The sequence below is a fragment of the Seriola lalandi genome, unplaced genomic scaffold, assembly GCF_002814215.2.
Source record: "Seriola lalandi dorsalis isolate HSWRI2012SDOR001 ecotype SW California unplaced genomic scaffold, Sedor1 jcf7180002054576, whole genome shotgun sequence".
Taxonomy (NCBI): domain Eukaryota; kingdom Metazoa; phylum Chordata; class Actinopteri; order Carangiformes; family Carangidae; genus Seriola; species Seriola lalandi.
Genome location: NW_019525129.1, coordinates 1,497,874 through 1,522,699, shown reverse-complemented (window position 1 = coordinate 1,522,699; position 24,826 = coordinate 1,497,874). Strand labels below are relative to the sequence as shown.

The 24,826-nt window shown below is 40.3% G+C and overlaps 2 protein-coding genes, 1 long non-coding RNA gene and 1 other non-coding gene across 5 annotated transcripts; 3 read left to right on the top strand and 1 right to left on the bottom strand.

Annotated features, from left to right (window-relative positions):
• The first annotated feature begins 209 nt into the window (after positions 1 to 209).
• On the top strand, positions 210 to 6,019 carry ddx18 (DEAD (Asp-Glu-Ala-Asp) box polypeptide 18). The gene is made up of 13 exons (XM_023417633.2): positions 210 to 426; positions 513 to 725; positions 1,951 to 2,086; positions 2,270 to 2,370; positions 2,505 to 2,704; positions 2,979 to 3,093; positions 3,547 to 3,686; positions 3,779 to 3,940; positions 4,055 to 4,207; positions 4,437 to 4,550; positions 4,658 to 4,714; positions 4,808 to 4,985; positions 5,211 to 6,019. Exons 1-13 carry the CDS (start codon positions 210 to 212, stop codon positions 5,354 to 5,356), a joined length of 1,932 nt encoding a protein of 643 aa, XP_023273401.2. The 3' UTR covers positions 5,357 to 6,019.
• LOC111663465 (small nucleolar RNA SNORA13) lies at positions 1,710 to 1,842 on the top strand. The gene has a single exon (XR_002761385.1). It is a non-coding gene; the product is annotated as a small nucleolar RNA SNORA13 (small nucleolar RNA).
• LOC111663454 (glycerol kinase-like) lies at positions 5,718 to 23,702 on the bottom strand. Of its 2 annotated transcripts, XM_023417658.2 has the most exons (20): positions 23,449 to 23,702; positions 20,069 to 20,142; positions 19,062 to 19,168; positions 18,786 to 18,863; positions 16,268 to 16,347; positions 15,816 to 15,953; positions 15,609 to 15,718; positions 15,126 to 15,192; positions 13,127 to 13,162; positions 12,588 to 12,655; positions 11,782 to 11,824; positions 11,593 to 11,673; positions 11,384 to 11,462; positions 11,116 to 11,212; positions 10,849 to 10,933; positions 10,610 to 10,730; positions 9,772 to 9,915; positions 8,777 to 8,863; positions 8,563 to 8,637; positions 5,718 to 6,899 (listed from the first exon to the last, which is right to left on the bottom strand). In XM_023417658.2, exons 1-19 carry the CDS (start codon positions 23,500 to 23,502, stop codon positions 8,564 to 8,566), a joined length of 1,623 nt encoding a protein of 540 aa, XP_023273426.1. In that variant the 5' UTR covers positions 23,503 to 23,702; the 3' UTR covers positions 5,718 to 6,899; position 8,563. The 2 variants fall into 2 exon arrangements, with proteins under 2 accessions (XP_023273426.1, XP_023273427.1); XM_023417659.2 differs by lacking the exon at positions 8,563 to 8,637.
• LOC147818487 (uncharacterized) lies at positions 20,153 to 22,296 on the top strand. The gene is made up of 2 exons (XR_015437924.1): positions 20,153 to 22,028; positions 22,176 to 22,296. It is a non-coding gene; the product is annotated as an uncharacterized LOC147818487 (long non-coding RNA).
• Positions 23,703 to 24,826: the final 1,124 nt, after the last annotated feature.

The following is a 24,826-nucleotide window of genomic DNA, read 5'->3' as shown; positions in this document are numbered from 1 at the left end:
ACACACAGATCGGGACAACAGTAGCCGCAGTCAAACATAAATGAAGTGCAAGGGAGTGATTCTTTAAAAAGGCAGGATATTTCCCATTAAAATCCCTTGATGTTAACATTACACTGACTTACATAACGGTGGAGAAACGTTTTATATTCTGAGGAAGCTTAATCACGACGTACAACAGTTATTCATACATTACCTGGCAGATGTGGTTAATGTGTTATGGTTTAATGTGTTTGTCAGTAAACTCAAACGGGCTGGAAGAGGACTGTTGTGAGAAGCCAGCAGCTGCTTGTAAGGCAGACAGGAAGCCCAAGAAGAAACAGAAAAAGCAGAATGGGGAACCAGTGGAAGGGACCAGCACAGAGAAGACCCTGGCTCAGAAGAAGAAAAAGAAAAAACGGAAGCTGACTGATACAAATGAATCACCAGGTAAGAACTAAAAGCTTCAGCCTACTTGAAATAAACAGCCTTTTTTTGATAGATAAATAAAATTAATGTCCCAATTGCCATTCTAGCTGAGAAGAAGACCAAAACGGTGAAAGAAGACGAAGAAGAGGAGGAAGAGGTGGAGGAAGCAGCAGTGGCAGATGAAGATGAAGATGCTACTGACAAACTAGAGGAAGGTGTAGATGATGATGATGATGATGATGAAGATGACGAAGAGGAGGAAACTGGAGAGGGAGATAGCGAAGAGGAAGATCAACCTGAATTACCATCTGGTCTAACAGGTATTAAACAAATAAATGTCTGCTTCCATTGGATCTGAACCTTTAGCAGTTGTATTACTTGTGAGGATCTTCATCAGCTGAATCCAGAAGATAATAAGAAGCAGTTAGACGGACACTGTCATGGCTGGACAGTAGCCTCTGTAGTGAGTTTGCCTCACTGTGCAAGTATGTCTTACAAAAAGTTCACTGTGAGAAGTTCAAAGGTATCAAATGGAAAGGAAAAAAACAGATTATGTATTCATTCTATTTTGACTTTTAAGTCCATTTCCAGAATGCACTTTTCCATAAGTGTTACAACAAAAATATGACTTGGAAAATACAGTTGGACTCGGTCAGGCTGTCACATTGAAGGAAAGGCTCTAGCAGGGTTTGGAAACAATAGGTGACAAATTTTTGTTTTCTGTGTCTGAAAAGACATTGAGAAAAAATGTATCATCTGATACAAGGTTAGTTGGATAGGTCACTTACATTCACAATAGTCATTAAATAAACCACAGTGTCATACAAGTGCAAAATAAGGTTTAAAATCCATCCTTTTATATCATCATTACCCCACTTATTACTGTTCTTAATCAGTGTTTCCTCTCACATACAATGTGGAAAGGATTTAACATAAAACTGTTTGAATGGCAAAAGGTCATTATTTTAACAGATAAAGGAAACCAGCAATGTCCGATAAAGGCCATGTTTACACTTTGAATTGGATTATGCATGCTGATGCATACAATACTGATCTTTAGTCTTAACTTTTCACAGTGTTATTACTGTTACATTTTCCCCACTGTCAACTGTGTTTGATTTAATCACGTTTCTTGCCGCATGACATTTAAGAAATCAGTTACTGCAGAAAACGGACAACTAGGTTACAGTTGTAACAGTAGTAACCTTCAGTAGTCAACTTCTGTTTGAACATCTAACATTTTGATTCTTAAATATTTATTCGACACACATTCACTGAAAACTAATCACTTAATCCAGCATTGTTGCCTTTATGTGTTGCCCTTTCACTGTTTCCATCATGAATGGGGTGTCAACTAAGGCATACAGAGACTCTTGTGGTTGTCTATAGGAGGGGTCACCTGTGATTCTTCTGACAGCTGTAGCTGCAAGGACATGTTTGCTTATCTTTCCTTCTCCAGGAGAATTATTTTTAATTTACAATTTCTTAAATCTGCCTTTAGGAAAGCCTTTCAATTATTATAACTGTCATTAACTGTGTCTTCAGGAGCGTTTGAGGACACGTCGTTCGCTTCTCTTAATGGGTTGGTGAGTGAGAGCACTCTGAATGCAGTGAAGGAGATGGGCTTTGAACACATGACTGAGATTCAGCATAAAAGTATTCGCCCTCTGTTGGAAGGAAGGTGAGTCTGGAGGGAAAACTTTTCTGGATTATTTCAAACTTGAATTGATGTATTATAATGGTATACCAATTTCAAATGTTTTAGCATTAGCAATGTTAATATAATCACAAATTTTGAGATGGCCAGAAGAGGTTATTAAGAGCAGGATCATTTTGTGACTGTCTCTGTTTTGCTGACCTGTAGGGACGTGTTGGCAGCAGCCAGGACAGGCAGTGGTAAAACCTTGGCGTTCCTCATCCCGTCTATAGAGCTCATCAACAAACTCAAATTCATGCCCAGGAATGGTAATCCTGTTAATTTATCATCAACCCCCCCGTTTCACACCTTTAATGTATGAAACTGTATTGTGTAATCCGAGCTTTGTAAATCTTCATTGTATGAGTCCATACCTAATTGCTTCCTCCTCCTTTTTTTTCAGGCACTGGTGTGGTGATTCTTTCACCCACACGTGAGTTGGCAATGCAAACCTACGGTGTGATGAAGGAGCTGATGACACACCATGTGCACACCTATGGTTTGATCATGGGGGGCAGCAACCGCTCAGCTGAGGCTCAAAAACTGGCCAATGGTGTCAACATCCTGGTGGCCACCCCTGGCCGTCTGCTGGACCACCTTCAGGTGAGCTGGGGGAGTCCTGAAGGGGCTGAGGATGCAGCAACATTACTCCCAGTGTTTTAGAATCAGTACATGTGTAGAAATATGAGTTCAGACACAGGTAGTTCATTATCCAGATATACTTGATGTTATAGAATTGGTTCATCAAACCCAAAGTCACTGTTTTAGTGTGTGTTTCTACTATAAATACATTTTTTATTTTATTTTTTTAACATTTTTGTGTTTGTTTTAATACTTTGAGAATAATATTTTTAAAATGTCTTCGTTGTGTTTTCAGAATACCCCTGGGTTCATGTTCAAGAACCTACAGTGTCTGATTATTGACGAGGCCGACCGTATCTTAGAGGTAGGCTTCGAGGAGGAGCTGAAGCAGATCATCAAACTGCTGCCGAGTACGTGTGTTGTTGTTCTTGTTGTTCTTGTTGGGCTCTTTCCTCTGTGACCGGACAGTTTTTTTTTTTTGTTTTTTTTTTTTAATGGTCAAATTTATAAGAGAGTTGTTGACTTTTAGTCCATAATACATCCAAAAATACAAGATCTATTTACAGAATGCAGCTCGCAACTCGGTTTTATCAGACCAACCCTATTTGTTGAGCATTTCAATGTACATATCTCCAATTTATAATACAGGTTTCAAACCCAATCAGGGTTATTCTCTCAGCCTGAATAACAGCTTTTACAGGCTGTTGTACTTCTCATGACCATTAAACTGTGGTCATGGTGAAAAATAGATGGAATACTAAATTGAATAGAGTATGTGTTTACAGTATAAACCATATAACCACTCAAACACTCTGACCCGTGGTTCTGTGTCTGACTCTGTGTTTAATGTTTGTTTCCTCCAGAGAAGAGACAGACCATGCTGTTCTCAGCCACTCAGACTCGTAAGGTGGAGGACTTGGCTAGGATATCCCTGAAGAAGGAGCCCCTCTACGTCGGGGTGGATGACAACAAAGACAATGCTACTGTGGATGGCCTGGAGCAGGTACTTAGCACTGTACACCTGTTGTATCAGTGTTGGTCTCAGAGGTCCTTAGCTCCCTAAACTGACATGAAGTAACTTCTCCTGTGTTTCAGGGTTATGTGGTGTGTCCATCAGAGAAGAGGTTCCTGCTGCTCTTCACCTTCCTGAAGAAGAACCGTAAGAAGAAGCTGATGGTCTTCTTCTCTTCTTGTATGTCTGTGAAATTCCACTATGAGCTACTCAACTACATTGACCTACCTGTTATGGCCATCCATGTAAGTGCCACCTCCCAGCAGCCATGAGTTGTACCTGGTGTTCAGATGTCACAGCCTCATCCACAGAGCAAAGCTGATGTAAGACAATTTTCTTCTTATCATTCCGTGTCCTAGGGCAAGCAGAAGCAGACCAAACGTACCACCACCTTCTTCCAGTTCTGCAACGCAGACTCTGGCATCCTGCTGTGTACAGATGTGGCAGCTCGAGGTCTGGACATTCCTGAGGTGGACTGGATTGTCCAGTACGATCCTCCAGATGACCCAAAGGTACTGAGACTACTATAAGATTTCTAGAGCTCATTTTGTATACATACTGTGTTTATTTCTAACCTAAAAAAAGTAAATCACTCAGTTTTAACTGATCCTCAACATCAGTTTTATTAGTGTCAATTATTTGGCTCTTTAAGGCTAGATCTTCGGTGTCAATTGATACTTATTGTCACTTTATTTAAGACTTTTGCCGAAGATCATTTTAAGCTTTACTTTCCCTCCACAGGAATACATCCACAGAGTGGGCAGAACAGCCCGAGGCATCAATGGAAGAGGCCACGCCCTCCTCATCCTTCGACCAGAGGAGCTCGGTTTCCTGCGCTTCCTCAAACAGGCCAAGGTAACTATATGTTGTTTAGACACCATCCATTTGTTGCAACAAGCTGTGTATGTTCCATGACTTTAAGTAAGATTTGGTTTCATTCAGTTGGGTCTTCTGTTGTTCAGGTCCCATTGAGCGAGTTTGAGTTTTCCTGGACTAAAATCTCTGATATTCAGTCCCAGGTGAGGAAACGACATCAGCATTTGTAGTTAGAAAATAAAATGCAAAGACAGCATGCTGGCTTTAGTCTAACGTTAAACTGTGTTGTTCCTCAGCTGGAGAAGCTGATTGAGAAGAACTATTACCTCCACAAGTCGGCTCAGGAGGCTTACAAGTCGTATGTACGGGCGTACGACTCGCACTCACTCAAACAGATCTACAGCGTCAGCACCCTCAACCTCCCGATGGTGGCGCTGTCATTTGGCTTCAAAGTTCCTCCATATGTTGATCTGAGTATCCTTTGTAGTGGTTCTACACGAAGTCACATCAAATACTGCACACTGACTGTTGGTTTGGTTGATAATGAATTTAACTTTCTTTTTTTTTAATAAATGCAGTGCAACAACAGTGAAAATGGAAAACACTTTAGTTTACACATACAGTGGAGTTGACATGGAGAACTGGAGTTTTAAGTGGGAAAAATATCAGTATTGTTTTCCTTAACCCCTTCCTCCACAGACGTCCACAGCAGTAAAGGTGTAAAGATACAGAAGCGAGGCGGTGGAGGTGGGTTTGGATACCAGAAGTCCAAGAACGCGCATAAGTCCAAAATCTTTAAGCACGTGAACAAAGGAAGGAGTGACAGGAGACAGTTCTCCCGCTGAACCCTTCAACCGAAGTGACTCCTGGACTGATTCCGCCACTGATGTTGAAGAACCTTTTTTATGAACTTCCTGCTTTGAACAGAACACGTCTCCAATTAAACTGTCTCCCTCAGATGTCTTTTATAAACCCAGTTTTCTTCCCATAAGTTGTAAGAGTATTTTGTAAATGTAAACAAACATCATTGTGGCTGTGTGCTTCTGAAGAAGCTGTGGAATTGTGTCCCATGTGGACCTGATCAACAAGACTCTTAAACGCATCTGTCAGGAATATTAATATATCTTTGAATATATTGTATGGTTCAGTCTTTGACTTAAGACTTTGTAAATTACAATGAAATCACTTGATATCAACCATGTGAGGTGCTGATGTACTAATTTTTATTATGCAAGTCAGGTATTCATCACATTTATGACGGTATCTATACATTCTCTGAACTCCTGTTATTCATCTTCTAAAGCAAATTACAAAGAAAAGCAGCAGGTATACCAACAGATCTGAGAAAATTATGTACATTACAAAGTAAAACGCATCCTTTTTAAGTCAAGTGAATCCAGTAACCAGACGTTGGAGTTTGATTCTGAAGTAGTGAGCTTCAGATGTGTGCCACAGCTTGGATCTAAAAAGGTGTTGAATGAATATAAAATTGTTGAGTACATATAGAATCAGAATGTGTTGCATTGACGTATCTTTGTATGCGTGGACTGATGTGATGGTGGTTTCTCCCACAGTTTCAGCACTGACCTCAGCAGTAACATGTTCTAAAAAAATCCCTTCATAAAAACAATCAGGTTAAAAAGACTTTTCCCTTTTAAAAAGAAACCTGCATGGCTCCCATGATCATACTCTCCATACACAGGATAAATTATAAAGTGCTGTTGGGAGCCTGCAAAGTGTCAGCTTGATGTTCAAATTCATTTAGTCAAAACTTTTTCCCCTCATAAAATAAAAAGTTGAGGCTCACTGTAGAAATCCAGAATACATGATTATATTTTACTCTTTTCATCCGTCTTTAGTTCCTCTGAGAACAAACCTCGCTTTAAAAAGGGACATGAGCTGAGCACTAACCATAGTGCCACTCCACATGTGTAACATCTGTTCAGTATTTCCTGGATCTCGTACATCCCAAAGTTTAGAACAAAAGTACAAACAAATCAACACTATGTAGAGGTAATGAGGTACAATAGTGCAACTTCAGACTATCAACACCTGATTTCCCCTTAACAGTTTGAAGGCAAATTCAGTTTCTACAGGATGGTTTAAGAACACTTTCACTTTTTTTCAGAAAAGGAAGAAGAAGAAAAAAAAATCCATCAAACATGGTTCCCTTGTTGCTTCAAAAAGCTCCACAGGTCACTTGAGGGTGATGATTCAACTGTTGATATCACAGCCATGATACTACTGCTACAAGGCTACATCACTCAAGATGACTGCACATCCCATCATGCAGCAGCAGACAAGTTCTGTATTCACTGTGAGCACATTTCCTCTTCCAGTCTTGTTCCCATGACGATCTTGTACCGCAGGTTTGTTACTGCTGCTCATCTGTGGTAAAAAGAGAGATCATTCTTAGATCACAAAACAGAGTGACAAGTAGGCAGACTGTTGTATCTGGTTGAACAAAGTGGAGGCAAAGTAGTTAGATCCAAAAGATGGGTTGAAACAGCTTGTAACCAAACATGTAAACCCAGTGAGGCTGTTGCTCTGTCACTTAGCATCTGACTTGTAAGCTGCTGTTCCCCTTGCAGGGGTTTAAAGTGCAGCTGTGAGCTAAACCGGACCTAATGTCTTCATAGATACAAGCAACCGCAGCTAAACTGCAGCTAAATCAGATGCATCATGAACTTCAGAGAAACATCAAAATCTGTAACTGTCTGAGCCCTAATTTTTAAATTTTACATTTTGCTGTTTATGTTTAATGACTAAACATTTAAATGACACTGACCTACAGACATCATCTTAGACACAACTTTTTTTTTTACTTGGAGGCTACGGTAATGTTATCTTTACCTCTATCTCTGATCCATGTAAATATGAAAAGAAATAAACGATCCTGAGATGAACTATCAAACAAAATAATATTTTATCCTAAATTCCATCTCCTTTTCATAGTAGCAGCAATCACCAGGCTTTAATATTTTAGTTTATATTACATCCTCTTCCCTGACACTGGTTATGCCGTCGTCTCCTCCTGCATCGATTATTGCAGTTCATTATTTAAATAGTTATGGGCTGTAGCAGCAAACACTACATGCAAAGAACATATCTGTAACTCTTTGTTAAGTTCACTTTAAGATCCTTCAAATTTAGTTTGAATCTGTCATCTTCGAACACATTTTTCTGCACCAAGGCTTCTAGCAAGTTCAAGCAACCAAACACTGAAGTTCAGCACTTTTTATGTCCAAACTGGTTGGATCTTTCTCATGTTAGCTGCATTTTTGATGCATTTAACATTTGACTTAACTTATTGCTGATTGCACAATATTGTATTCTGACACAATAAAGATCAGAGTAATACAGACCTGTAAACCTCTCTTTAATCTTTCTTCTGTAGTAGAGTTAAGTCTCAGATACAGTGAGCTCTAGTGGTGTTTAAATGATTTCTACAGGACACAGAAACTGGGTTTCTGAGATAGTTACCACTTGATTTTAATCCAGGTTTAAACTTGTCTTAAACTGCAGCTAAACTAATGACAGAGCAACAGTCTCTACTGTCAGCAGGAGGAAAGTGGGAAAAGTAATAAATACAGTAACATGCAAACCCATACAATATAAACAACAGGGCTGAACTGATACAGAGTTGATTCATTTGATGATAATGTCATCCACAGCTGATAATTTATGGATTTTTTTTTCTTTTTTTTTTTACATTTACTGAATTTTTTCAATTAGTATTTTAAGTAATTTAGTTCATTCAAAAACAGAATTATTCACCTTTAACAGGTAAGTTGGATAATTTTTCCTCATAAAGAAGGTGCTGATCCTAAAAGACCCTCATTCATCCGTGTGCACTGATGGAGCGACTGTTTTCAGAGGCTAAAATATCTCCATCACTTATGAAAACTCTGTCAGTCAAACCCTTCCACACACTTTGTTAGTGATGCCTAGAAATGTGACCATGCCACAGTCAACCCCGTCACAGTACAAAGAAGTTAGTATCGCAGCACTTCAAAAGTTCACACATGGCATGCAGCAGTAAATGTCGGACCTTATGGGTCCACTCTGGTGGGGGGAGGGGTGGGAGGAACCCCCCAGGGAGCACCATTAATCTTCTTTCCTAAACCTGTCGGTAAATGAGAGAGAGAGCATCCGAGGTGGATCACAGTCACAAACAAGTCACAGCTATGTCACTGATAAAACAGGAAACAGCTGGAGTAACTTCTGATTTCAGTGTCTCCGTTAAGAAATCAACATTGACGTACCGTTGGAATTGCAGCAGGGCTCTGACGTCTCCCAGTTCATGGCTTTCTGAACGGCCTTCTTCCATCTAGCGAAGCGGAACTCACTCTCTGTGATGAAGACACACACAAACAGGTTCAGGTGATCTGCTGTTGTAACAGTCATGTCCACTAGATGGCAGCAAATCAAACTGAGGTGAGTAGAGTAGTCAGTAGAGAAACTGAGACGCTTCAGTTCCGATTATTTCCTGTATCTGTGTGACGTGGGCTTCTCCACCTCCCCGCCCCTTTAGGAAACCAGCAGCAGGTCTGAGTGTATTCATTCATATGGGCGAAGTGAACAAGATCACAGATTGTCACCGATTCTTTCGCTCCATAGTCACTGAAATAAATATTGGACCCAGTTCTCACAAGCGTCACGTCTTCAGAACATTCTGACGTCAAAATGACATTTTTCAGATCAACAGATCAGGAGAAGATTAACTTTATTGGAGACCTGCCTCTGTGTCAGCGCCATTTATTTTTGATTGGTTTATTTTCAAACCATGGATTAAACTTTAAACCTTAAACAAAACTTTGACTGTCACTGACATGACTTTGTACTGGGCTGATCAGATGTCGTTAGTAGATAAAAAACAGCGGCAAAAAAGGCGCAAATTTGTACTGTATCCGGGTTGTATCATCTGTTGTTGTATTCTTTTGGCGAGGACAAGTAATCCATCAGTTAGTGTTAAAAACGCCCGAGCTTTGTGCAGCAACAGGCTGTAATAACAAGAAAAACAGATCTGTCTTTTCTTTCCCAAAGGATGCAGAGAGGTAAGTCTAGACAGGGACAGATTTTAATATTAGCTACTGTCACATTTCATGCCGGTTGTCTTGGCTTGAGGGAGGGGCTGGGGGACAACGCCCACTTAGGAGAACGGAACTGTGTCCCATTTCATACCACTGCCTGTAATGCGGTATCTTCTGTTAGAGGATCTTTGGTTAGACAGTGTGTGTTTTCTGTCTGGTTCTCTTACCGTCACAGTTGATCTGAGGTTCATATTTCTCAGAGGTAACATGTGGGAGGTGACCAGGGCTCAAGCTCCACACTTCCACCCCCTCTGCTGCCCCCGCTGCCATGGCTGCACCCAGAGCTGTGGTCTCTGACATGCTGGGTCGCACTACAATGACATGAGACGGAGGCACACACGCAGAAACACATTCAAATTTTAAATTAGAAACAAAACTTCTTAACAACCGAGTCCCTGTCCTTAAAATTCAAAATGTCAAAGTGAACATTTAATCATTTCATTTACTGAAAAATGTTTTATGCAGCAGATAAGGGAAACTGTTCCAGATCTAACTGGCCTGGATTCATCTTCCACTTAAACACCTATGATTTGTAAAGTATTCTAATAAACAGAATGCAGCAGTTGTAACTGGTGTCTGCAAATATGGATAAATGTGGACCTTGTTTAGATGTAATGTTCAGGGGAACACAGGTAAGTACACACATGTAAATTTGCGCTCCTCTTACCCCGTTTCTGTGTGTTTGTGTTTAAATGGGACAAAAGTCAGGGAAGACTAAAGGTATAAAGTCCATGTCAGTGCATACTGACAAAACAGATTTCAAAACTTCATAGTTGTTTGCGCAACAAAACAACTTTTGTGAAGCTGTTTGCTTCACTTGTGACCTTGACACAGATACAATGAAAAGCAAAGTGTTTATTTATGTATATTCTTTGCTGTGTTTCAAGCCTGTATCTTAAATGACAGAAGATAAAAATCATTGATTAATACATATGTATATATTGTATGTCCATGTCTCAGTGTATGAGGACATGTGTGGGACATGTCTTCTCAGAGTCCTCTTACCTACGGGGATGCAGAGGATGTCGGCTTGCAGCTGCATCAGTAATCTGTTGGACGTCATGCCTCCGTCCACCTGCAGCTGCGTCAGAGGGACGCCGCTGTCCAGGTTCATCGCATCGAGGATCTGACAAACACATATGTAGCAGTCACTTCAACACAAACTGATAACAGACAATCCCATCACCCCAGCTTCAAGGTAAGAAGAGAGATCACATGTAAAGCAGAGAGGAGATGGTGCTCACCTCTCTGGTCTGAAAACAGACGGCCTCCAGAGCAGCAAAAGCCAAGTGGTTCCTGTTAGTGAACTGAGTGAGACCACAGATGATGCTGGAAACACAGAGAAAGTAAATTGAATTTATTATACTAACTTCAATACTGTCATAACAGCGAGAACTAAGAATCTATACAAGAAGAGAGACATCCTGGAATCAAGTGAGTCTCTTTTTCTCCTTGTTTCAGGGTTAAATAATAGTTGATAGTTCAGATGTTTTAACAGCTGGTGCTCTCACCCTCTTGCACTAGGCTCCCAGTAGGGGGCATAGAGTCCAGAGAAAGCCGGCACAAAGTAACATCCGTACGACGTCCCTGCTGCAGCTGCTAGTATCTCTGGAATGAGAGGATGATGAAGGACAGAGGGAGAGTTGAAGACAAATGTATTTTCTCTACATTATAAACATCAAAACGTCTTTAAGATTTTAAAGAAACGTGACTGCATTTGGTCAATCAGTAAGTCCTGAATTTCACATTAGAGCAGGTGAGATGCTGCGGTGTAAATACCGATCTCTGAGGATGACTGCACAATGCCCATGTTGTCCTTCAGCCACCGTACCACTGCCCCTGCGATGGCCACTGAGCCCTGAGGAAGAAAAACATCAGACCCAGATCACAACAAAGAACCGGGATGAATCACAAACTAGGGCGCACACACAAAGGAGGACTGAACTGCAAGGTGGAGCTGAATTTAGGAAAAGAAACTTCTCACACACCTCCAGTGCGTAGCAGGCAGGCTCGTCTTTTCCTAGTTTGTATGCCACTGTGGTCAGCAGGCCATGGTCAGACATAACAGGCTAACACAGAGGAAAGAGCATTACACACAAGTAACATCACAACAGAGGACATGATTGAGTTTACAATGTTAATCCTGTGCAGTATTATTCTTGAGCTCAATATCCCACCTTGGTCCCTGTGTTTCTGAGCAGGAAGCAGCCAGTGCCATACCTTCACATGACAAGAACAGACCAAGATTAGAGACCAATGAGTGAATAACTGATGACAAATATTTAACTCTCATTTTCCCATTTTCCACAAAGCTAACAGCTTCTATCTTCAATCTCCAAACCTCCCCTAACTGTGTGTATGATGGGGATTTAAACATGTTTCTCACTAATTTTGACAACTTTAATATTTCTCAGTAACTCTGATGTTGCTGCAGCTCTCTGGACGGACTGTGTTCAGTGAGCGATGGGAAAGCAGCAGCACGTTCAGACCACCAATCCGCAGCCACACAGAGACATACATGAATGTGTGTGTGGTTACAGGAAGCAGAGTACAGAGAGGGCTTTGCTCTTGTAAAGCAGAGAGTTTACTAGAGTGACTTTGTTCCAGTGTCTTGAAATCAGAGGCAGATTTAGATGCACGTTAATGAGATGACCTCAGCTTGAAAAAGCAAAACAGCTAATTAAGCTAGTAAGACTCGGTTTAGTGCATTATGATGTGCATGCAAAATAACATGTGATGTTATCTAACAACATCTTGCAGCTCTTCCAGCAGGATTCATCTTACTTCCAGAGGAAGTACTTGGCAACACTGATCAAACTGCCTTTAATGTTATGTAATGCTGGAACTCCAACTGCTCTGGCCAGGTGCCATCTTCCATCCATTCAACCACTTAAACAGCACAAAAAAGTGTCAGAACTACTATAGCCTGTAGCTGTAGCGTTCACTGCAGCAGGAAGTGGACTGAAGAAAATGGCAGACTTACGTGTTTTTGGCCTGACCCTCTGTGAAGCACATCTGACCAACCAGAGCAGCCGACTGGTCGCCGAGACACTGAAAGACATGAGGTCACTGTTAGAGGGCTGAATGTTTTGACTATCCATGTATGCATTTACTATATTAGTTGGTCCCGTCACTGACATAATACATAGACCCGTAACCCTGAAACTTAACCATCACAACTGAATGTCTAACCCAAACCCTAAAACCAAGTTTTAACCCGCAAACAGCCATTTAAACTTGTGGGGTCCAGCATTTTGGTCCCCACAAAGCTGTTGGGCCCCTGTTTTTCTGGCCCCACAATTATAGGAAAACAGGCTGACATATGCACCAACACCACATCTGTCATAGGGTAATAACCATCAAGCTGAAGTATTGGTGGTGGAGCTGTAGTGGAAGATTTGTCACTCTGAAAGGTCTGGAGGAAAGCCACATACAAACTTCAGCCTAGCAGCAGCCTCAGCATTAAACAAAGACAGATGTCCCTATTCAAATAAAGTTACATAACATTCAAAAAGCCCTTACCCCAGAGATCGGGACTCCTGCTAGAGAGCTTGATTTCTGGTTAGAGGAAAGAAACAGACATGTTTAGATTCTGGATGACCGCAGGATAACACTGACTCAACTCACCAAACACACAACTAGAGTAAACAAGTGTGTTTACATCTAAAACATTTGAATCAAGCAAGGTGTTAAATATCACAGTTGGCTAATGAGAGACCTCAACAGGACATGTGACTGTTGGGTTATAGGCAAATACCTGTTTGTAGCCAAATTTTCAATAATCATTCCATTATCAATGCAAATGTCAAACATGATGGTCGAGGACTTCCAGTGAATAAACAGGAAAAGATCATCAAAGTGAGGGCAGGGATTTTTATGACCTAATGGGAAACTGATTATGTTACTAAGTACGTCACGGGATGCACACAGGTTATGATGTGAATGTTATCACCTGAACAGCTGCAACATCTTCACACATCATCAGTTAAACACTGACCAACTCTGCAGAAGCACTGTTTGTTTACACGTGTCTATATTTGATTGAATTTGACAGTTTCAGCTCTTCCACTAAAATGTGCTGTTACAAACATTAAGATAATACTGCACAGTGAAGCAAGAGTAGTAACATCTAAAGAACCTTTATCCTCTCATACTTTCATTTACTCAGGTATAAAAAGGGTACCATTAAAAGATACAGTAGATATGGAGGATGTGAGTGGAGGCTTCCTAATAGTGAATAACAAATTATATATTCTGAGACAAGACAAAAATAAATCTGAGCCATTACATGAGGAAAATAAACAACAACAAGCTGCCGTGTTGCTGACCTCTGGACCGCAGGGTAAAGTGCATGGTGCATAAAAAAGGTTTAATACCAAATAACAAGAGATAAGATATGAGCATAGACAAACAAAGACATGTGATAAAAGAACCCATGGACTCCTAAAATGGTATTTCATAATACAGTTAGGTGGATTAAAGGCTCATCTATCAGTACAGCATCTGTATCTGTTCTCTAATCACACCACTTGCCGGGTTAACAGGGAATCTTATCAGGTCATGTATCAGGGTGAGACCACAGTTTACATAATCTTAACTGTGAGCCGTTTTCACATATGGGCCGATGGATCTGGACCTGATTCTCTAGACACTGTCCTGAGTCACACATGCAGCACACGGCTACTGGAAATACTCCATTCACTTTGCAGGAGAAATGGTATCATCAACTTGCCAACACATTCACTGTCAATTCTCTGGACAATGACTGCCTCTATTCACTTATAGGCTCAATTGGACATGATACAGACTTTTTGCGTGGAGCTCCTATGGCTAATAACTAGAAAAGTTCAGGGTTGCATGAATCTGTGAAAGCGGCTATCAAACGATCCAGTATTACCAAACAATGCAATGCATGCTCAATAAAAATTTTGACATATCTATGCAGCATGTGGAATAATAGTAAATCACAAATATGTTACATTATGCAACATCAATGCATTAAGCTTGTGCATAAAACTGTGGACAAAACAGTATTCATCTTTTAAAAAAAAAAAACAACAAAAAAAACAGCCCATTGCCGTCTTGGCTTTTTACACACTTTATCTCATTCTTCATAGATTGTGATTTTTTAAAATCCTCTTAATGAGACTGTCTTCCAGTTTAAACATACTTCTTCTGCCCTGTTCAAAAGGACTAACATTTTCACTGCAAATCCTTTGCAATCTCACCATCTTTTATCACTACATTAACTGTTATTCTGATGACTTACACACTGCATCTTATCAACTTATATGGCCATTACAGTGATTATGATATATCAGGAGACCATTCACTAGAATATTTTATGACTATAGTTATCCTGAGTTTAGAGTTACGGCTCTTGAATGAGCTAAAAGAGACATGTGGGTCAGGTCCATCTCAAAACACAAACAGTATCACAGGAACACAGAACAGACACATGTACATATGAAAACATGCACATACAGTATACAAAGACAAAACTCTGTTTATAAGATCTTACCATGCAGCCGTATATCTCAGAGGAGCTTTTTACTTTGGGGAGGATTTCCATGGGGACGTCAAAGTACCTAAAAGCACAGCAATCAGACATAATGCAGAGGTTATATTGTACAAAAAACACGAGTGACTCTACTGTTTACATGCATGCAACAATTAGCACTTTCAAGACATTAACAGTCTGGAAAGAATCTTTTAACTGAACTGACACAGTTCAGTACAGACTGTGTTTGGGCAGTGGTTTGAATAAGTAGAATAATTTGGAAATGAAACAGGGACTAATTGAAGGGAGTTTGAGTGTGGATGTACTGTAACGTCACCATCACTGTAAGCTGAAAGTTAAAGTTACCCTGTGGGGTATTCTTGTGAACCAACGCAGTCAGTATTCCTCACAGAAACTCACTGTGTGTATCCTCAAGGCCTACCAGATGTATTAAATACAGTAGTTCTGATGGTTCATTATGTATTTTTACATGTGTTTGTTTACCTGCACAGTTCAGGATCCCAGTCCATGGTGTGAATGTTGAAGAGCATGGTGCGACTGGCGTTGGACACATCTGTACAGTGGACCCCTCCCTTCCTGCCCCCCGTCAGGCACTGAGGAAAAATAACAATGGACTAGGTGTAGTGGATTCACATATAAAAATAAATAAATTAATGGGGTGCACTGTTGCAGGTTTTAAACAGATCTTACCCAGATGATCCAGGAGTCCACTGTGCCGAACATGGCTCGCTCGCTCAGCACTGCCTGTCGCACTTCATCCACATTGTCCAGAAGCCAACGCAGCTTCACCGCACTGAAGTAGGTGCTGATGGGAAGGCCTGTCTTGTGCTGGAGGGATGAGGACAGGAGAAATACAGATGAGAGGGTTTGTTAGGTTGACCATGAGAACAATGCTCATTTTTACCAAAGAAAAAACTCAACCAGAAGATACACAAACATCAGAAAGTTGACGACTGACACAGTTCAATTTTACTGAACCCTTGTCACAGGATTCCATTTATTGATATATAGATTATCTACAGTATAGCTGCTTGTGATGTTTGTATTTGTCTTGTAGACAATGCAGCCCGAATCAAAACATCTGAAAGAATTAAAAACAAACAAAAAAAATAACAATGAAGGGGTTGTCCATCATCACTCACCTTGAGGTGGTTCTTGTCTCGGCCGGGAGCTTTGTTGATGAGCCTCTCCACCGTTGACTGTGTGCGCAGGTCCAACCAAACTGCAGACCGGGCAGAGAGCAACGGCTTACACATAGAAAATTCTGTACTTCTTTGATCCAAAAATAAAAGATGTCCATGTGCAACTGTAAAATATTTCAGCAGACTTTAAAATAAGTATTGTGAATGAAGTCAAAATTGCAATGCAATTTGCTCAGACAATTTGACAAAGCCACTTTATTTACCTCCATTCTTAGAGACCTGAAGCAAATGAAAGAAAAACATCACTAACAATTTCAGTAGGATAGGATATTCACAAGCCCCCAGCTAAGCTCCACTGTTTTGTAGTTTTCCCTGGAGCACAAGGGCCTCTATGCGACTGCAAATTGCGGATGGGAAGGCTCTGGCTGTTGTGCTCATGCACCAAACAGCAGCTCAGAGTACCCAGCCTTCGTGGAGTCTCTTGGTGAAGTCCTGGAAATGTCTCCACGTGGGGAGTCTGCAGTTGATGACCCTGAAACCTGGAGGGATATAACTGGGTGGAAAAGTCTGCCTGATCTGAACCGGAGCGGTATTTTGTTATTGGTCTTCTGTTCTAGTCATAGATTAGCCATAGCGAACACCATGTTCGAGCATAAGGTGGTTAATAAATGTAACTGGTACTAGAACACCTTCCATCCACAAAGATAAATGATTGATCAGATCTGTGGCCATATGTCATGTCATGGACATTTGGGTGAAGAGAGGGGCAGAGCTGTCAGCTTATCATGGACCTGGTGTTGAGTTGGATCAGATGGCGTGGAAGGCTGCTGGACACACCTGGGAAACCCAAACATGTACCGAGGGTGAACTCAGCAAGTCAACACATTTTCAGTGGGTGTTTGACTCCACCAAGGTTGTCTCATATCTGATCCTGTTTGTGATATTCAGGATCTCAAGGCACAACCAGGGTAGGTAGAGTGTCCGGTTTGGGAACCTCTGAATTGCATCTTTGCTCTTTGGAGATGATGTGGTGCTGTTGGCTTCATCAGACTTCAGTGTGCACTGGGGCGGTTTGTAGCCGAGTGTAGAACAACCAGTATGAGAGTCAGCACCCCCATTTCTGAGGCCATGGTTCTCTTCATGAAAATGTGGATTGTCCTCTCTGGGTTGAGCCGGATTTGCCCCAAGTGAAAGTATCCGGGGCTCTTATTCACGAGTGATGGTAAAATAGAGTGTGAGATGGACAGGTGGATTGGTGCGGCGTCAACAATAATGCACCGGACCTAATTGTACCGGACCTTTGTTGTGAAGTGAGAGCTGAGCTTGATCTATGTTCCAACTCTCACCTATGGTCACAAGCTCTGGGTAGTGACCAAAAGAATAAGATTGTGTACACAAGCGGTTGAAACAAGTTTCCTCCGTATGATGTCTGGGCTCAGCCTTAGAGACACGGTGAGGAGCTTGGACGTCTGGAATACCCTGCTAAGCTTGATGCTGCTAGTTGGTCTGTTGATCAACTGGTCAGTCCACCACTTCAGTCCAGACTGAATTATCAACAGGATAGTATTTTGCCTCCTGATTTTGGTGATCCCCTGACCTTTCCTCTAGTACCACCACAAGGTTGACATTTGTGGTTCAGAGTTAACTGTCTTGACAAATCTTGGATGGATTTACGGCTGTCAAGATTATTTTCATTATGGATTAATCTGTTGGTTATTTTTTCAATTAATCTATCAATCACAGTGCACAATGTCAATCACATTTTCCCAAGGTGACATCTTCAAATGTCTTCTTTTGTCCAACCAACAGTCGAAAACACAAAGTTCAGTTTTCAAATCGGAGAAGCTGAAGTATTTGACAGTTTAAGCCAAATATTTGTCAATCCTTAGAAGCAAAACAGACGTTGCACCAATTTCATCTAGATTGTCTCAATATCCTACAAACACAATCTTCCATCATAGTAATTATGATGATTTCAAAATCTCATTTTTTAAACACACGGTGGCTTCAAAGTAGATAACTGGATATTTTTACCTGTTAAAGAATCGCTGTAACCACTAAAAGGCTTACAACCCTCCCCCAACACATTCCATCCAAATAGCAGTCTGAACTGCTTACAGACAAACTAGCCTATCAGGCTAAAACTGAAGGCCTGGGGCGTATGAATGAAAGCCTGTCTTTGCCAGTAATATTAGAACACAAGGAGTGAGAGGGCGGTGACAGCATGTGCTCTGCTCCCACACTGACTCAAAGTCACATGGGGTGGTAGGTGGTGGGACAGGGACAGATATGACACAGGACACTAAAATCTGATGCAACCAAGTCATGTGCTGTGCTGTTTCCCAGATGACATAATCTTACTGGTTCCGTTAAAGATGTTAGGAAGAGGTGTGTGTGTCTGATAGAAGTTTGTACATGAAGACATGTGATGTACTTCATTACAAAGTGTGTCTGAAGGCTCTTAACTGTAACTATTTAGGCAATGATACTTTGTCATTTGGATGTCTAATAGACGTACCAATGGCATTGTAGAGTGGCTCTCCGGTCTCTTTGTCCCACACCAGGGTTGTCTCTCTCTGATTGGTCACTCCCACCGCTAAGAAAACAAACAACAATATAACAACATAAATGTCAATAAAACCCCCACTCCCACCTATTCATCTCCGTTAGGTGCGGTTAACAGTTGGTTTTAGCTTTCTCATCCAGCTACAGGCGTGGGTGTGGTCAACACACATCCACCCCCAGTTAGGGCACACAGTCCTGGATATCAGCGTGTGTATGAGCAGTGTCCCACCTTTTATGTTGGAGACGTCAATGTTAAGTTGACACAGTTTCTCACAAGTCCTCTCCATGCACTCATACACAGACTGCATTATCTCCTTGGGGTCTTCCTCCACCCAGCTGATTGAAAAACACATACAGGAATATAAACACACAAAACCCCTCATGTGTGCACAGACACAAACACATTTCAGTTTTGTACTTGGTCCAGAAAATGTAAACAAAATTATCTATATACAGTGTATTTGTTGATATCTTTTCTCTACACATCACAAGGCTATGATGTATTAGTAAAATGTCTGTGGTGGAAACTGTTGATAGTTCTAATCTTTCTGAGAATGTAAGTTAGGTAGAGTAAATTTAACAGCAGCTCCTGTGGATGATTTGTCATGAGCTAAATGATCACTCTGCTCTTCAGGATATGTGCACAGAGACAAAAACATTCAAGGTTTACATCTAGTTATGGTTTCTATAGCAAAACAAAAAACAACAGTAAAAGAATGCATGGACCTTGGATTTGCTCAATTGTAAGTTGCTTCATTTACAAGCAATATGTGTGATTTACAGAGTATTTCTGACCTAAACAACAACAGGTTGCACCAAATGCTGTACAGCATATGGCCTCTGGTACTTTGTACAGGGTGTTCATCAAACACACTTTAAATGGAGTAGACAGCTACATCTAAATATGTACCAATCAAACCAGCTTTCAAGGGTACAATAAAATAAGAGCTGGACCTTAGACTCAGTTATATTACACATGTCAAAAAAAGAGAGTAACCCAGTAAACATGAGGAAGCAACTGTAATCTGCAGTATGGATTTGAACCTCAATTTTTTTTAATATTTCTCTGTGTGCAGTTTATTTTCTGCCCTTTTCAAAGCTTTACGTGAGAGCTAAAATTCTGAATCTCAAAATAAGCAAGTAAGCATCCATCTACACTGTATACAAGGAGAATGTGGTATCTTAGCAGCCCAGCATCTAAAAATATTGTATTATAATAAAGGTCCAGGAACTCACCCCTCCTTGGGGAAACTCTGGTTGATTTCTACTTGATGGTGACTGATCAGTTTGGCTGTTTTTGCATTGAACACCTGTGGAGAAACAGAGTTCATAAGAGGCCAAGATTAGGTACACAGCAAGGAAAGTGGCAGAACATGGATTTATCTTTGTAAGACAAAATAGAATTTGGCACAACACTAGAGTGGAGTGATGAGGGGATGATTTATTTTTCCAGTGCTATCTTGTGACACAGACATAGGGTGGAAAGATGGCCATCAGCTCTGGCTGGATTTCATCCAGTACCCAGCAGGAACATCACCCTTGGGTGTTGCCAGGGATAGTAGAAATACACAGTGGCTCTCTATTACAGAGCAGGAAGGAATTAACATGCAGCAGCATATTCGTCATAACCTTCAATCAGACAGAAGTCAGCATTTCTTCTGATTAAGTAATAGGATGAACCTCTCTGTAGCACTACTCTCCTGTCTACACAGTACAGGCCTACAATTCAGATACAGACATTTCAACACAGCATATACTGCACTAGGAAAAACAAGGAAGCAGTAACCTTGAGGAACACATGACCCACAAGCAGTCTTGAACCACACTGCAACTTTTAACTCTTTATGATTCTCTTAAAAAGCCAGCTTGGAAGGCTGATCAGACATGGACATACGCAGGCTACACACTGACACTAACAGAAGAGAGGTAACATTCAGTTGAAGTTACGCAGTTGCACAAGATACAGGATCCTCCCCACACCTTCATGAGGACAGACCGTATGACTAGTTAAAGTGTAACCTCTGACGCTGTTTTAGTTCAAAACTGCACCACAAACATCCAAAGTCTATTTCAAGTTTTGTTACTCACTCCAGCTGTGTGGAGCAGTCTGTTGCTTATGGTGCTCAAACTACATTCTGAAAAACTGCTTTCTCCTTCCAAATGAAATGACAGTTTCTCAACATCACCCATAGACCTCACTCAAACAGTTTCCCTGTCAAACCATCTCAGTTTTGGCACAGAAAGCAGCTTATCTCCAAACATCAGCAAAAGACAGGAAAACTAGTCAGTGTGTTGACAGGAGGCAAAAATTTTATTCCGACTTCCACCGTCTCAGATCAGATACTTCATTGCTCAAGTGAAGTGACAAATCAAATACAAAAGAACCACAGTTTACTGACGTCACATTACAGGATTGCTCAAAAAGATTACAAAATTTAAACAATTCAGCATGCAGACGTGACTGACAGTAGGTGTGTGTAAGTGTGTGAGCATGGACAGGAAGTGGACACAATAAACTTCAAATGTATGGGGAGAGGAAATAAAGACTAATTCAGTTATCCTGAAACAAATATGACCTGAGCCTGTGACAAATGTCAGGGGTTAACTCACTGTTGTAAGTTTTTAATCATCACCGTTGGTGGTGTCACTGTATTTAGACTGCATAGGTTAGCTAAAAGTCAAGATCATCTTTCTGACACTATCATATATTTTTTTAAATATTAGGGACGGTTTATGAAATTGCAGGTAATTTGTTGCGAAACAGATTGGAGGAGCTTCAGTTACGTTGAGCAATTATTTTAACATTGATAAATGCTTAATCATCATCGTCATCATCATCATCATCATTGTCATCTATGACAAAAGACACATTAATTTTTCATAGCATGGGCGGAGTTGCAAAGAAGCTCAAACACAGCTTTCTTAGGTTAAAGTTTAACTTCTGGTCAGAATCTAATCTGTGCTTGACCTACGTGTCAGCAGATAAACTTTCAGCCAGGGGCCCCACAAACAGTCAAAGGCCCTTTGGAAAGAGCTGGTCTCTAATTAAGAAAACATCCAGAGCAAAGTGATGGCACCTAGGTGCTGCGAACATCCATACTTTCTGACCATGTACTTTCAAAGTATTTTAAGCATGATGAAAAAGATGGAGGTGAAGATGGAAAATGCACCTTTGAGCATTTCTCAGTGGATCATGGTTGGTTGGTTACAAACATTACTGATGTAAACAAATCTGGGATATAAACAGCTTATATATTTTGTTGAAAAGCTGATATATTTTACAATAACCTTTAACCAGATCTACTGAGGTGTCTGAAATCCTTTCTATCTGTTTTGTGCCAAGACTCTTCCAGCTGACCTACTTGAGGACTTTATTCACAACGGACCACTGAACAGGATTCATTTTGTTCAACAGCAAAAATAAACAGAAAAATCTGATGCGTTTCCTCGCAGCGCAAAGATAACCTTTAAAGTCATATTTGTAGCATGAACACATATAAGAGAGAATGTACATAGAGAAGGACTGGGATGATATTATGGAAATGAGGCTCTTTGCTGGTGAATAGTATGACATAGACAAAACAATGGAGAATTTCACAAGGCTGCAGCCTGCATTTAAGTTAATTTGCTTTAAAGTGGCTTTAATGAGGCTTTGTTGTCTTTTTTTAACTATCATCCAATATGACTGTGCACAAGACAAAAAAAATAGATTGGCATTTCAATAATCATTTCAGTGTTTGTAAACAATACCCATGTGATTAACATTTCAACACCACTGCAAATCACTTCATCACCACTGCAATGCATTGTTATAATGTTAACTTATATTGTAACATAGTGAGTTGCTGTGACAGGAGAGTCAATTTGTCTAGAATAAACTGCAGTGTACAGTTGTACTGTAGATCGCATTGTCTATATTGCCAGCAAAACAATAATTTCATGAAATAAACCAAGTAAATGTTAATGTAAATAAATTGAAATACTTTAATCTGTGTTTAATTGAACCAGTTTTTCATTATTTGTATTATCTTTGAGGAAATGACTATACAATTCTGTTTTTTGTTTGACAATTAGTTGAAAAAGGCAATTTTATTATTATATTTTATCATGTAATGTCTAGTTTTCATTACTAATATACACGTTTTGGTGATATAAAATTAGGAGAATAGAATTTGCTACTGAAAATGCAGTTAAACCTAACATGGTAAACTTTAACATAAGCTATTCTCATGCAATGTGCTCGTTTACCAGTAGTGGCGCTTCCACGGACGAGGTTCAGGGTTTATAACTTAATTCGCTCATGAAATGTCTTTTATTTGTAGTATAAATTAATAAAAGCAAAAGTTGAGGACTAAAACAGAATGACGACACAGCACTCTGTTAGTTAGCGTCGCTGTGTGTAGCTGTAAGCTAACTAACCGTGCGTTATTTACGTTACCGTAAACTCTAATTTCAACGTCTAAGAAGTGTTTTTTCTTAATTTCTTATCAACTATTCGTTAAAATAAAAAAGCACACGTCAAATTAAAGTAAAAACGCAGACGTTTCCTGAATAAAGACCGCTCAGTCTGTGTGACTTGTACGTTAACGTGTAGTCGACTCCACCAGGTCACTCACCAGAAACCTCGTTGAGCTCGTGCCCTGGTCAATCGCAGCTACCAGCGGATCCATCCTAGTTTCTTCTTATGACGGTTAAAACACTTAGGACAAGACCTTAAACACAATCGGCTGCTGGCTCTGAGGACTATGAGGCTCGCTAGGCTCGCTGGGCTCCACGGCACGAGTGGTTTGTTTTTTTTCCCCTTGAATACCAGCTACGATTCCGCCTGAAGGATAGGACAACAGGGCGAGTAGACCCTCTGGATCAAGTAAAAGGATGTATAGGAACCGGTCCCGACCGACCCAACCATTGGCTGCTCCACAGAAGGCGTCGGCCACGCTTCGTCCAATCAGATTTGGGGGCACGTTCTCACAGGAAAAGATCCCGAGGTCGCAGACGCGAGGAAGAAATCCACCCTAAGACAGAATCCGTACTGTGTGTTTGAACAGTCTCTTCCTATGGTTTGTTTGTTTGTTTGTTTGTTTGTTTGTTTGTTTGTTTGTTTGTTTGTTTGTTTGTTTGTTTGTTTGTTTGTTTTGTCAGCAGGATACATTCATAGATTCACTATCTTCATACAGAAAAATTACTGTTCTTGTAAACTCATAGTCTAAGTAGTTGAAAGGTATTCAAATCATAGACCATTTATACCTTCCAGTTTTTTTATTTGAGTGTGGAAAGTCTCTCCTTGACATTTCCGGTTTTAATTCATTTTTTCTTTTTCCAAATCTTTTATATTGTTTTTATATATGGAAAAATAGAATCGAATATATATATAAATGGACAAAAAAATGAAAGAAGGAAAAAGGGGAAATTTAGAAAGGTACAGTAACTGTATACTATAATTGTTTCAGAATGCTTCAACATAGTAAAGAGGAGGAAGAAGTAGGAAGTACACTTAAGTACACTATTTATATGTAGCCTATATACCTGAACATTTCCTCCCTGGTTGACTAAAACATATTAAACTCTCACGTCCAGACAGTGAAATATTCCATTATGATATATAATATACAAAAAAAGGAGCATTTTTGTCAGAACACAGAAAAGTGTGCAAATGTCAAAGCCACGGAGCAGCAGCTGACACTGTCTCAGGTACATGGGCTTAGGGTTAGGTCTTGCATATTGCCTCCCATCCCTCAAGAATGGGTTGCCAAATCTTATGAAAAACATTTTCTTTGGTGATGAGGCGTTTCTTAATTCATTTTAGTATATAATACGTTTTCAATCAGCTTGAGTAAGTGCATTTAGAGATTTTCTGAGCTCTATAAATCAGTGGTCTTACCTAAAAGTATAAAAACTAGAGCCAGTAATTTGAAAGCGTTTTGCAAAGTAGTTAGTTTCAAGTTAGTTTCTGTGTGAGGCACAGATAAGATAAACCTCAGTCATCTGCTCAAC